Source organism: Manis javanica, chromosome 7 (assembly GCF_040802235.1).
Source record: "Manis javanica isolate MJ-LG chromosome 7, MJ_LKY, whole genome shotgun sequence".
NCBI lineage: Eukaryota > Metazoa > Chordata > Mammalia > Pholidota > Manidae > Manis > Manis javanica.
Genome location: NC_133162.1, coordinates 18,211,206 through 18,224,351, shown reverse-complemented (window position 1 = coordinate 18,224,351; position 13,146 = coordinate 18,211,206). Strand labels below are relative to the sequence as shown.

The window sequence follows — 13,146 nt, the reverse complement described above, 5'->3', positions numbered from 1 at the left end:
ATAGCCTCTCACAGCAGGCCAGACCTGGGCAGCCATGGAGGCCACGTCCAAACCTACCGGCTCTGCGGGAGCGGTGGGCTGTGCCGCTCTAGGTGGGATGCCAGTCCTGGGCTCGGATGCCTGCCGAGTACTTACTGGTCTGACTTTATCGGAGGCGCCGCCGCTCCCGCGGTGGGGAGACATCCAAGAGTGTATACTGTAGGAAGACTTCTGAAACGTGGCAAAGTGTAACTTAAAATCTGAATTCTCCCTTCCTGATTTTGGATCCTGAGTTCTTTCTTGATCTTGGACCCGAATTTGTCCTGAGATGGGAGAAGGCGCTGTGGGCAAAACACCGCAGAGGCGGGAGGAGGCACCAAGCGCAGGCGAGTAGCTTCCCAGCCGTGACGACGAGCCACCAGCAGGTGTCAGTGCGCCCTTGCTCAGTCGCTGATCGCGGCCACCGCCTCTAGGACCACTCCTCACCGTGGTCTGAGGGGGCGCGGTCCGGACCCCGGGCCGCTCTAGTCCCGCAGACCGCTCTACCGTGGCTGCCTTCCCGCAAAGCGGAGCTCTGAAGTCTGGCTGGGCCGGCTCCCTGGGGGGTCCTTACCATTCGGCACCCGGGGTTCGATCCGAACCTGCGTCTTTCTCTCGCACCAGGACCCCGTTCGCCCCGCTGCCAGGAGCACTTGGGAACCAGAGCAGCCCGGCCCAGATCGGGGCTGCTCCGGATGCTATCCGTACCGGTGGCTGCTTCTGATTCTGGCTGGAGGACCCCAACAACCTGTACTCCCAGAACCCAGCTTGCTGGGGGCATTCCGTGTGCCCGCTGCTCTCTGCCCAGCCGCCCGGAGCTGCTCGGCCAATTCCCAGCAGGGGTCGCTTCCCAGTCCCCGGCACTCTCTTTAAACCAACCCCTCGCTCAAGGTACCCGCCTCTCCAAAGGGCACGTCCCGCCCCAGGGGGCAGCGCTCCCCAACGTCCCGCGCGGGGCGCGGGCTTTAGACCCGCGGAGGGGAGGCGCAAGGGGCGGAGGAGGGTCGGCTTCCCACGTGGGGGCTGACGCCGGCTGCTCAGCAACGCCGGCTTGAACCTGGGACTATAAAACCAGTCCACCGTGAGCGCGGCGGAGCAGCAGCGGCCCCGGCTTCGGTGCAGACGCCCGGCAGCCCGCACGCCGCCGCCCAGACACCCCCAGCATCTTCTCCCCCAGCCCTGCGCTCCTGCCCCACTCACGCTGCGCTTGTACCCCTGCCCGGCCGGCCGCGATCAGCTCAGCAGCTCGCCCGGCTGACGCCCAGGAGACCTCCTGCCCCAGCCGTCGCTCCTACAGGGCCCCCGCCCGCCTGAGGACGGGGCGCCTTCATGCAGCCACACACCCCTCACCCGCCGCCGCCGCCGCCACCCCAGAGCTCCGCGCGCTGCGCCCCAGCCCCAGCCGGGCACGCAACTTTGGAAGTCCCGCGGCGCTCCGAGAGGCGGCAGAGTCCGCACCCTGGCTGGGGCCGGCAGGCACCGCTGCGTCTAGGGGAAGCGAGAGAGTCGGTAATCGCTTCGGGGATGTAAGGAGACGGACATAGGACCCCAGTCCCGCATCAGCACCCCTCGACTGCCTCCTGGGGTGGGGGCGGGCACCGCACACGGTAAGACTTATTGCTTTCGCTCAGGCTCAAGAGTCAAGATAGAGATATAGATATATTTTAATTTCCTGTCATCCTTCCAAGGCATCAGGCCACCGATGATTTTTTGATCTCCCTTCTTGAAGAAATCTCTTTCCCCATCGGCTGGACCTACTCTCTCCCGCCCCTTAGAAATAAAACTTGTCCGTGCTTAGGATTTGGGAGCGAGAAGGCGCCCACCCCGAGTGCCCGAGGCGAGGGCCGGGCACCGTTCGCGTGAGCCGGGCCCATGGGCCGCTAGCGGCCCCCAGCTCGGGCCCGGCCTCGCTGCAGCCCCCTCTCCATGTGAGGCGCGGCGGGGCGAGAGGGGCGAGCGGGGCGCGGGAGGAAGAGCAGGACTCACGGCGCCGGGACGGAAGGCAGCTGGCAGCAGGCCCAGGCGAGCGGGCACCGCGTTCATGTTCCGCCAGGAGCAGCCGCTGGCTGAGGGCAGCTTCGCGCCCATGGGCTCCCTGCAGCCGGACGCGGGCAACGCGAGCTGGAACGGGACTGAGGCGCCGGGGGGCGGCGCCCGGGCCACCCCATACTCCCTGCAGGTGACGCTGACGCTGGTGTGCTTGGCCGGCCTGCTCATGCTGCTCACCGTGTTTGGCAACGTGCTGGTCATCATCGCGGTGTTTACCAGCCGCGCGCTCAAGGCACCGCAGAACCTTTTTCTGGTGTCTCTGGCCTCGGCTGACATCCTGGTGGCCACGCTTGTCATCCCCTTCTCACTGGCCAACGAAGTCATGGGCTACTGGTACTTCGGCAAGGCGTGGTGTGAGATCTACCTGGCGCTCGACGTCCTCTTCTGCACGTCGTCCATTGTGCACCTGTGCGCCATCAGCCTGGACCGCTACTGGTCCATCACGCAGGCCATCGAGTACAACCTGAAGCGCACGCCACGCCGCATCAAGGCCATCATCGTCACCGTGTGGGTCATCTCTGCGGTCATCTCCTTCCCGCCGCTCATCTCCATCGAGAAGAAGGGCGGCGGCGGCGGCCAGCAGCCCGCCGAGCCGCGCTGTGAGATCAACGACCAGAAGTGGTACGTCATCTCGTCGTGCATCGGCTCCTTCTTCGCTCCCTGCCTCATCATGATCCTGGTCTACGTGCGCATCTACCAGATCGCCAAGCGCCGCACCCGCGTGCCGCCCAGCCGCCGGGGTCCGGACGCCTCCGCCGCGCCGCCGGGAGGCGCCGAGCGCAGGCCCAACGGCCTAGGTCCGGAGCGCGGCGTGGGCCCCGTGGGCGCCGAGGCCGAGCCGCTGCCTGTCCAGCTCAATGGTGCCCCCGGGGAGCCCGCGCCGGCAGGGCCGCGTGAAGCCGACGCGCTGGACCTGGAGGAGAGCTCGTCGTCCGAGCACGGGGAGCGGCCGCCGGGGCCCCGTCGGGCTGAGCACGGCCCCCGCGCCAAGGGCAAGGCTCGGGCAAGCCAGGTGAAGCCCGGGGATAGCCTGCCGCGGCGCGGGCCGGGGGCGACAGGGCCCGGGGCGCCTGCGGCAGGGTCCGGGGAGGAGCGCGGCGGGGGCGCAAAGGCGTCGCGCTGGCGCGGGCGGCAGAACCGCGAGAAGCGCTTCACGTTCGTGCTGGCCGTGGTCATCGGCGTGTTCGTGGTGTGCTGGTTCCCATTCTTCTTCACCTACACGCTCACCGCCGTCGGCTGCTCCGTGCCGCCCACGCTCTTCAAGTTCTTCTTCTGGTTCGGCTACTGCAACAGTTCGCTGAACCCGGTCATCTACACCATCTTCAACCACGACTTCCGCCGCGCCTTCAAGAAAATCCTCTGCCGGGGAGACAGGAAGCGGATCGTGTGAGCGCGGGGTCCGTGCCCCGCAGCCAGCGAGGCCTGAGGGAGCGTCTACGCAGGCCCAGCACTCTGAAAGCGGGTCCTGCCTTCTCCGCGTTTCCTGGCCCGGGCATTGCTCTGTGGCCGCCTGTGGGCAGCTGCTCTTGCCTACTGGGGAAAAGTACTGCCCGGGAGGGTAACAAGACCTCTAGTTGTTGAGCCATTTGCGACTTGGGGCGATCTTCCCGGGTTCTTTGGGCTGCCCCTAGTCTGTACTGTTCCTTGAAGGTGTTTTCACCTCCCCCGAGTCCAGCTTCCACGACAGTTCAAAGCAAGCACTGGACCCCAGAGGGATGGCTGGCTCCCAAAGGGTTAATGGATGGGGATCACCCAGCCCTGGCTAATTGCTCTCCCTCAAGTCTATTTTTAAACAAATGCTCAGGGCAGCCCTGCCCACCCTCCCATCCCCCACTGTAAATACAAACTATTTTTGATAGTACACACAGGGGTCCCCAGTGTCGCCTGGCTTTGATGCTGTTGGAGATGCCTTGGGGCCAGACACATTGTTTCTGGTTCAGGCAAGCCCCTGGCAATGCACACCCCTTTCTGGAGTCATTATCTCCCTTTGTGTTCTTTTCACCAGCAACTGGTGACTGTCCCTTGGGCCTGGACCTGCTTTAAGATTTCTTGAGAGGGAAAAGATTTCTGTCCATTTTTTTCCTGTGCCTAACAGCATAATTGCCTTTTGCTATATGTAAATATTACAACGATGGACCAAGACAGAAGTGAGTGAACCTTTCTGCCTTGCAGCCCTGTGTATAAAGCCATTCTCCTCTGATGCACTCTTTGCCTCAGAAACTCACTTTAAAACTGTCTGTTTTCAGTGGCCCCACCTTCCCTTCCTCTGGGGCCACTGCTTGAAGACTGTATCTGTTTCTATCTGGTATGTTTGTGCACGCCTCCCTCCCCAAAAGTGCTGACTGAGAGAGATCTTTTCGCTCTTGTTTTTAGATATAGGAGTGGAAATTATGTGGAAGAGGCAAAGCTGATACAATTTGCCCAAGGTAAACAGTCTGAAAAGACAAATGAGCCTGCCAGACTGTACAGTTCCTGCTCCAAGAGCTCTTAGGTATCAAAGTGTTGTCCTTTTTCTCCCTGCTTTCTGGCTGAGATCATGTCATTGATGAACTTTCAAAGTCAAGGGAGGAGGGCGGAGACCTCGTGTTTACATACGAGTTTCTACATGTTTTAGACAGAGACTCTTTAAGGCCTGTGCTCTTCACTAAAGAAAAACTAATGTCAGCACATGTTGCTAATGACAGTGGATTTTTTTTAAATAAAAAGTTTACAGATCAAATGTGAAATAAATATGAATTAAATGGTCCTGTCTGTTATCTGCATTTCCAAAAGCTCTGGGAACATCCGATTTTATATATGTTTTTAAAATTAAAAACATATATAAACATTATATATATTGATATTTATATATATTTAAAATAATATATAAGTGTATGTAATGCATTATATATATTTCTAAAACATTTACCTTTAAAAATGCAAGCAGTAACAGCTACCATTTACCAGGTGTTTATGTGCTGGACGCTGTGGTGATCCTATTACAAGCTGTGCTTCATTTAATCTCCCCCAAAACCCTATGAGGTAGATATTATTATCATTCCCACTTCACAGGTGAAGAAACTGGGTCTCAGAGGGCAAGTGATTTACTCAAGGTTAATGAAAAGTGGTGGAAATGCATTGTATCCAGCTTTATCTGGTTCTGGGGTCTATACTTCTAAGCGTGTACACACTGCAAAGTGTCTGTGTGCCCTCAAGGTGTGTGTGTGTATATATACATATATACACACACTCCAAAGTCTGGTATATGCACAGTGCAGAATATACCCCAAGATACGTATCCACATTTTCCAGTGTGGTAGTTTGCAACATGTGGTATAGAGCCCTGAGTGTGGTATATGCACAAAGAGTAATATAAACACCTAATAGAATCCTATATCGGTTGGTGGCTTACTTTGTCTCTGGCCAAAGGCACGGAACCTTCTGTTGCATTTCTGTAATATCAAGTTCCATCCTGCTGTCTAGAAGAGTGTAAGATCCTCACCCTATGGTTATGGTTATGGCATTTTGAAGCTGGATGGGCCCGTAGAGATCCAGGAACCCAGTCCCTCATCTTACAAGAGGAAGTGACTTGCTCAGGGTCCCACAGTGCTGCCTAGTTCAGTTGGGACACAGCTGAAGGGTGTGGAGTAGTTCTGCGTGTATGTATAATCACACGCAGCGCCGATGGAGGAGAGCCACTCATTGGGCAGCTGGTTAGGGGCCATCACAAGCGGCACCTCGTGGTTTGGGGAAGGTGCACCTGTGATACACAGGCAGGCCAGCTCCGCATACCCCCCCACCTGCATTTTGCCCCAGGCAGGTCCTCAGCTTCCTTTCGTGTGGTTTGCACACTCTGAGCAGCTCCTGCAGAGTGTCCGTATCTTCCTTAACTTGTTTGGTGGGGGTGAGGGTGGAGAGCCCTGAGAAATGACCTGGGCTCTGGAGGCCAGGGAGAGGAGAGACAATGGCTCTGAGGGATTTTTGTTAGAGGTAGGACGTTCCTGCCATCTCCAGCATCATCCCAGTCTACAGACAGGAGGTGGCCAGGCACTGTGCTGGCTGGCTGGCTGGTGTGGTGCTGGGCTTCCATCCCTACCCTTACCCCAGCCTCTCTCTGCCTCCCCACTCCAGGCACCCACTGCCCCAAAGGCAAACAGTACAAGACAATAGGCCAGGCTGGCACGCCCCCAGGAACTGGGCTGTACTTTACAGACACACAGGGGCAGATAAAAACACTGCTCTCTGCTGACTCTGTTCTGCTCTGTCCTGGAGAGTGTTTGCCCTGCCCTCACCCCCAGAGACGCTGCTCCCTGGGAGAGGAGGCAGTGTGGGCAGTGGTGCCACACAGGGCAGGCCTCTGGTGTCACTCGCCACACCCCACCCCATCCAGCAGCAGAGAAGGACAGGGCCTGGGGAAGGGAGGGGAGAGAGGGCCGGAGCCCAGGCTCCGATGCTGGGCTTCTGAGTTCAAGGTGGGCGTACTGCTTTTCCTTGGCACAGGGCTCAACCTGTAGTCTGCAAAGGTCTGGGGTGGGGAGGGGATCTGAGGAGGAGAAATGTCCCCCAAAGATAAGGAGAGGAGACCGTCACGTCACAGCTTCCTGTCCACATCTGATTCTGATTATCTGGGCTGGGAGAATCTGTCTTTGAGTCCAAATCTTCTATTTTACATAACTTTGGTTGAGGTATCAATAGCCACTGGCTTTGGGGTCTGAAGTGTGTTTTGCCAGATGTGGTCCCATGAGCTGCTGTGAGTTGGGGGCAGGCATGGAGCCCCATTTGAGCCTGGGCACAAGCATGCTGTCCTCCCCAAGGCTTCAGTCTCTAAAGGGCTGGAGGAGACCACGTGGGAAGAAGTAGCTTAGGCTTTCCATTCTCTGTGAGTCTATAATGAAATCAGTTTCAGAGACAGAAGTGTCTGCAGACCTCCCCAGCTCCCATTGTGCTGTTGAAGGGCCTGAGACCTTGAAAAGCCACCTGGTTCCATGGCATCCTGGGTCGCTCGAGCCCACTCCACTCCATGACTCTGTCCAATGGTACGGACATCCAAGCTGAATCCTATTTTGCTGTTGGATGTGGCGGGTTGCCACATAAGCCCTATAAACTCTGTACCAAGTACCACCCCTGTGAGGCAGCTCTGGGCTCTCCATGCGGGCACCCTGCAGAGCTTAGCACTTGTCCCTGTGGGGACTGGCATGGATTAGAGCCTGCCTTGCACTCTGGATGTGGTAAGCCTGTGTGGGGAGACAGAATGTGCCTACAGGAAGCATTAGGTAGCCATATACAATAGAGACAGTGTGCAGGGGGTGGTGGATGCTGCATGCCTATGAGGGTGATGGGCATCTGTCCATACCATGAGGGTGCAGGAGGGGGAGACCACTTGGCTGGGAGCTCAGGGAATAGGATGTGGGAGCCGGGGTGTCAGGACTCTGGCCAAGGGAGGAGGGGTGAGGTGGGCAGCTCTTGTTCTAGCAGCTGAGCCCTGTGGAAGCAGTGTCAGGCCTGGGTGGTGCAGCCAGACCTAGGGTAGACCTTAGCTTTCTCTTCTCCAGCTAATCTGGGGATGGCGTGGTGAGCTCCTTTCCCCTTCTGGAAAGCTACCTCCCACACTTACTAGAGCCACAGTCCAAGTATTCAGACCCCTGCCCTCACCAGAGCCAGGGCCCAACATCAGGCCCTGCCTTCAGGTCTCTGCCCCAGGCCCTGCCATCCCCCACAGTGGGCCTGAAAGTCCGGGGTGCAGGAGAGGACGCGTTCCTCAGTAGAGGGTGTGCCTGTCAGGGAAGCCATGTGAAGTGACCCAGCGCAATCCCAAACACCAGGGTTTGTTTGGAAAATATTGATTTTCCTGCTTATCAGAAATCCTGGGGTTTGGAGTTAAATACAGAAATGGAAGAGGCCCTTTTAGAAGGAGCCTGGACTTGGGCATTAGGAGACCTGGGCTCTTCACCTGTGCCTTCTACAGTGATGTGGCCTTTGGTAAAGCCTTTTCTGAGCCCTCATTTCTTTACTTATGAAATGAAAAGGGTTGGTCTAGATCAGTGTTACTTAAAAGTGGGCTCTGTGGAGTTTACTTAACTACAAAATCAGTCTCAATCTCTCTCTCTCACCTGTTTATCATCTATGTATCTACCTGTCTATCATCTATCTGATGAAATGCTGGGTTAAGTGACCTTTCATAGGTACCTTTCCTTCAGGACTTCTCAGAGCCTTGCATATGCCGGTGAGGTCTGGGATTCTCCAGGAGGCAATGACATGGTGCACTTTGTTCCCTAACTATCTGGACTCCAGAATTTCACTTTCATGGAGCATATCTGTGTTTGTTGGAACACTTCTGGACAGTACTGAGCTAAGGAATCTCACGGGCTTTTCTGTTGATCCATTTTACGATTCTATGAAATTCTAGCTCTGCTCTCTCCTTCATTCTGTTCCTGCCTTGGGTGAGGCACACTAGGTAGGGGCCAAGTCGTATATATGCTCTCGTTGGGGGCACCTGGCTCTAAGAGCCATGGGCCTCACTGAAGCTTGGGGTAGATGGTAGAGTTTGGTGTGTTTTCCAAATGTGTCTTTGTGTATGTGTGTGTTTGAATAAGTGTGTGTGTGTACACATGTGTGAATGGGTATGTGTACACATGTGAAAATGTGTGTGAATGTACACGTGTGTGTGCCTGCCTCTGTGTGTGAACAGGTACAGCCTGTTTGCTCACCGGGACCTGGGATGGAAGCCTCATGGGACCTGAGAGTAAACACGGATGTTCTGAAGAAGAGGTCACAAAGGAAATTAAAGGTAGTGTGGTGCTGTGTCATTGGTTCTAAGTACAACCAGCCTCTCTCCAGCTTGTGGGTCGGCTCCCCCTCCCCACCTCCAAACTGGAATACCACTCCCCTACTGGGTGATGGGGCTGAGCTAGGAGAAGGGGTGGGATGATGGAATGTGGGCATTTTGGGCAGGCCGACACTAGTTCTCTAGCAGCTGCTTTCTCTAGCAGCCAGGCTGTTCGGTTCTCCATGGAAGGGGCAGTTTGTTTGACCAAGGGGAATTCAGGAGGGTGTGAGAGGCCAGGTTGGAGTGGTCTTTAAGTCTCTCTCCAATCTGTTCAAGGGCAGGAACTTGGGGCCTTTTTGGACTCTGTATCTGAGCAACAAGGTGGTGCAGAGAAGGGGTGAGTGGAAAGAGATTAAAAGGGAGTATTCACAAAGTGCCCGCAGGGTTAAGAGAAACCCACAGGGGTGGTGAAGCACCTTGTGACATGCTCAGTGGGAGCTGTCAGCACCCTTGGCTGCAAGGGGGAAGGGGAGGGAGCTGTTACCAAAACCATTAGCAGGGCAGCTGTGGGAAGGATGCCTGGCAGGGCTGTGGTTAGAGGGCTACCACAGCCATTGCCAAACTGTGCATGGAGCAAAAAGAGCTCAGAGAATCCATAGCTTCACCACTCTTCCTCCTATACCTGGATGTCTGCCTTCGGCCAGAACTCAGGGAACATGGAAAAGGGTGAGGGAGCAACTCCGGGGGGCAGCCTGCCAAGGCTCAGGGCCAAGTGGACAAGAGCAGAGGGGCAAATTGAGAGGATCCAAGCGTAAGACCCAACAGTTGAGAATGGCTGAGTGATTCCATTTTAGGGGCCAGGCTGGAGGGAGGCCAGCTGCCTAGTTCCTTCCGTTTGTCCACCATCCAGCTTCTTGGGCCGCTGGGAAGCTGTAGAAGAAAAGCAGGCCCTCTTTCCTCCTGCACTCTTTGGATGTAAGGGCATACATTGGAATTATTATGAGTAAGGCAGATTGCACACACACACACAAACATGCAGACACACAGACACGTACACATACAGACATACACAGACAACAGGCACACCATCCTCCCTGCTAGCTGGCGAGTCAGGTGAGAGAGAGCCCCAGGGAACCATGTGGCTGGCTCTTGGCCAAAGCTGTTCAGGCTATCCTCATGTCTGTGGTTCAGTCACAGCTCAGGAGGCCAAGAAGCAGACACTGAGCTGCCCAACAGTGATGGCCAGTGAGGCTGGGGCCTGGGGGAGGAGTGGTGGGGACTTGCTCCAGTCAGTGACTCTACCTGTCCTTTAGAGACACTAGGGATTCTGTGGTTCCTTACCCAGCACCTCTGAGCATCCCTTAGCCTTCCTTCTCAGCAGATACACACCTTAAGGATTCTTTTATGCCATGGCCCCAGAAAAGGTGCTGAGAGTTTTAATGAATGAGATATTCCTTTCTTCATTCATTCATTTATTCATTCAACAATGCTCTTTTGGAGCTGTCCTCAAACTAATATTGCTGATATTGCTCTATTTGTGTGCAGTGTTGGAGATAGAATGGTGAACAAAGTAATCAGGGTCTTTATCCCACTGAACTTCTTTTGGTGGGGAGGCAGATTAAGCGGGCACCAGGGAGTGGTAAGCAGGTTGGCAAGGGTGGCACTGGGTGGCTGGGACTGAGTGTGGGGTAATCTGGCCTGGGCTAAGGCATTGGAGTGGGGGCCTGGGGAAGGGACAGCTTGATGAGAGCCGAGGGACAGGCAGGTGTAGGCCCAGCCAGGGGACCAGGGATGAGAGGGAGTGGGGCATGTTCCAGCTGCTAAATGAGATCCACCGTGGTGGAACTGCGCGGTGCGAAGGGCGAAAGGAGCGCTCCGAGCCTGGGGGCGCAGGGCCGCATCACACAGCTGCCTGGCAAGATGTGTCTTGAGGACAGTGGGGGCCCACTGGAGAGTTTTTAGGGAGTGGAGGAACATGATCAGATTTTTCTGTTTGAAACAAGTAGTCTAACAGCTGGGTGGAGGCTGCAGGGGTGGGGTGTTTGGGAGCAGTAACCCAGAGATGACAGTGGGCGACTTGGTGCTAATATGACACTTAGGGCAGCTGGGGCCACCCAAAGGCAGAATCAGTCTCTGTACAGATTCAGCTACTGGGACTTGAGGGGCACCTTTGCCTGTTCATACACCTCCGCCCCTGGCCTCTGTGAGTCCATCTCTGGAGAGCGGTTCCTCAGCTCAGAGCTTCCTGTGCATGGTTACGGCCACCAGCCCCCGGAGAGCTGACTCAGTTGGCTTTGTTGGTATGTAGACCTAATTGTCTGCGGGACCTGGTCTGACTTGCTTTGCATTTCTGAACCTGAGCTGCCTTATGTATACAGCAGGCCAGGGAGGACAGAGGAGACAATGGCAGATGAGCAGGCTCTGTGCCCTGCTGAGCTGCCCCAGGCCGGTGCACCACGTGAGAGCAAAGGGGAGTCTGCAGACACTCAGCATCCCATGGATTCTGCCTGGAATCAGAAGATACCTGATAAGCCGCAAATCTGGGGCTTGCCCTGCTCACTGCTGTGTGAGGCTTGTCCAGGCCCCTCAAAGAGAAAAGTCTGTTTGTAAGAAGTTCGGGGACCCTGTGGCAGACACATCTGGCTGCTCTGCCTGCCCCAGGGGCTCTCAGCAGCAAACTCACTGCTCCTGGCAGGCCTTTTCCTGGGACTCCGCACACTTGCTTGTTTGCTCAAAACCCAACCTTAGCATTTTCAACACTTGCTTGCTTGGCAAGAAGCTATTTTTCCCAGGAGTTCTCAGAAAGAGTGTCTAAATATTACTGGAGGGGATGGTTGGTGTTCCTGAGAAGGGCACTTTAAAGCTAAGGTTTTGGAGTCAGAAAGAACGAATTAGGATTCTGGTTCCATCACATAGCTTGATTTTAACCTTGAACACATGACCAAGCCTCAGTTTCTCCACCTGCAAATTGGAGATTATGGTTTCTACTGTTTTGGTAAGTTGCTGACTCCAGGTCATGCTTGGCAAAGGGCAGAGACCCAGTGTGTTAGCCTTTTCCACTCCAGTTTGGGAACTGGGGACTTCTTTTCGTTCATGAAGCTGCTCTGGGCTGAGCGTGGATGGTGGCCAGTTTGGGTGGGGCCAGCATCATGCCCTTTGAGCTGGTGTTTTTCTGTGCTTGGAACAAGGATTTGACCTCAAAGCTCTTAGCTTTCTCTCCTTTCAACCTGAAACAAAGACCCTGTGCTCTTCAGTAGAGCAAGAGGGTGGGACTGGATGAACTCTGAGATCCACACAAGACCCATCATGGCCACAATGGTGAAGCAGCCCTGAAACCGAGGTCTCCTGACACCTGCGGCCATGCTCTTCACTGCCTTGCTGCAGCCTGGGCTGGTTATACTGGCTCCTGATTATAACACTCTTTTCTTTCTGCCTCCATAACTCTGCTCAAGCTGTTCTCTGTGGGGAATGTCACACTCTTCTCCAGCTGCCTACTGAAATCACACCCAAACTTTAAAGCCAAGCTATACCACAATACTTTTTAATTGTAATAGTGGAAAGAACCTGGTGTTTGGCACCAATTATTACAGGGCTTAAACCTTGGGTCTGATACCCTGTGATCTTCCTTCCCTGCCAGTGAATGTGGCACATGCCCAATGGGGTTCATGGTGAGAGGCACCATGACACTGTGGAGAGAGCCCATTTCTTTCTTTCTATCTATCTATTTATCTATCTATCTATCTATCTATCTATCTATCTATCTATCTATCTATCTATCAATCTATCATCTATCTATCTATTATCTATCTATCTATCTATTATCTATCATCATCTATCTATATCTATCTATCTATATATCATCTATCTATCCATCTATCATCTATCTATCTCTATCATCTATTTATCATCTATCTATTCTCTATTTCTGTCTATCATCTATCATCTATCCTCTATTTCTATCTCTATCTATCTATCTATCTATCTATCTATCTATCTATCTATCTATCTGTCTATCTATCTATCTATCTATCTATCCCTATCATCTATTTATCATCTATCCTCTATTTCTATCTATCATCTATCTATCTATCTATCTATCTATCTATCTATCTATCTATCTATCTCTATCATCTATATCTATCTATCATCTATCTATCATCTATCTATCTATCATCTATCTATCTATCTATCTATCTATCTATCTATCTATCTATCTATTATCTATCATCTATCTATCTATCTATCTATCTATCTATCTATCTATCTATCAATCTATCATCTATCTATCTATTATCTATCTATCTATCTATTATCTATCATCATCTATCTATATC

The 13,146-nt window shown here is 54.0% G+C and overlaps 1 protein-coding gene across 1 annotated transcript; it reads left to right on the top strand.

Annotated features, from left to right (window-relative positions):
- Positions 1-1,088: 1,088 nt before the first annotated feature.
- On the top strand, positions 1,089-4,812 carry ADRA2A (adrenoceptor alpha 2A). The gene has a single exon (XM_037001369.2). It carries the CDS (start codon positions 2,060-2,062, stop codon positions 3,455-3,457), a length of 1,398 nt encoding a protein of 465 aa, XP_036857264.1. The 5' UTR covers positions 1,089-2,059; the 3' UTR covers positions 3,458-4,812.
- Positions 4,813-13,146: the final 8,334 nt, after the last annotated feature.

What these genes read in the sequence shown, in the direction of transcription:
- ADRA2A (XM_037001369.2), top strand. Translation starts at nt 2,060, where the DNA reads ATGTTCCGCCAGGAGCAGCCGCTGGCTGAGGGCAGCTTCGCGCCCATG.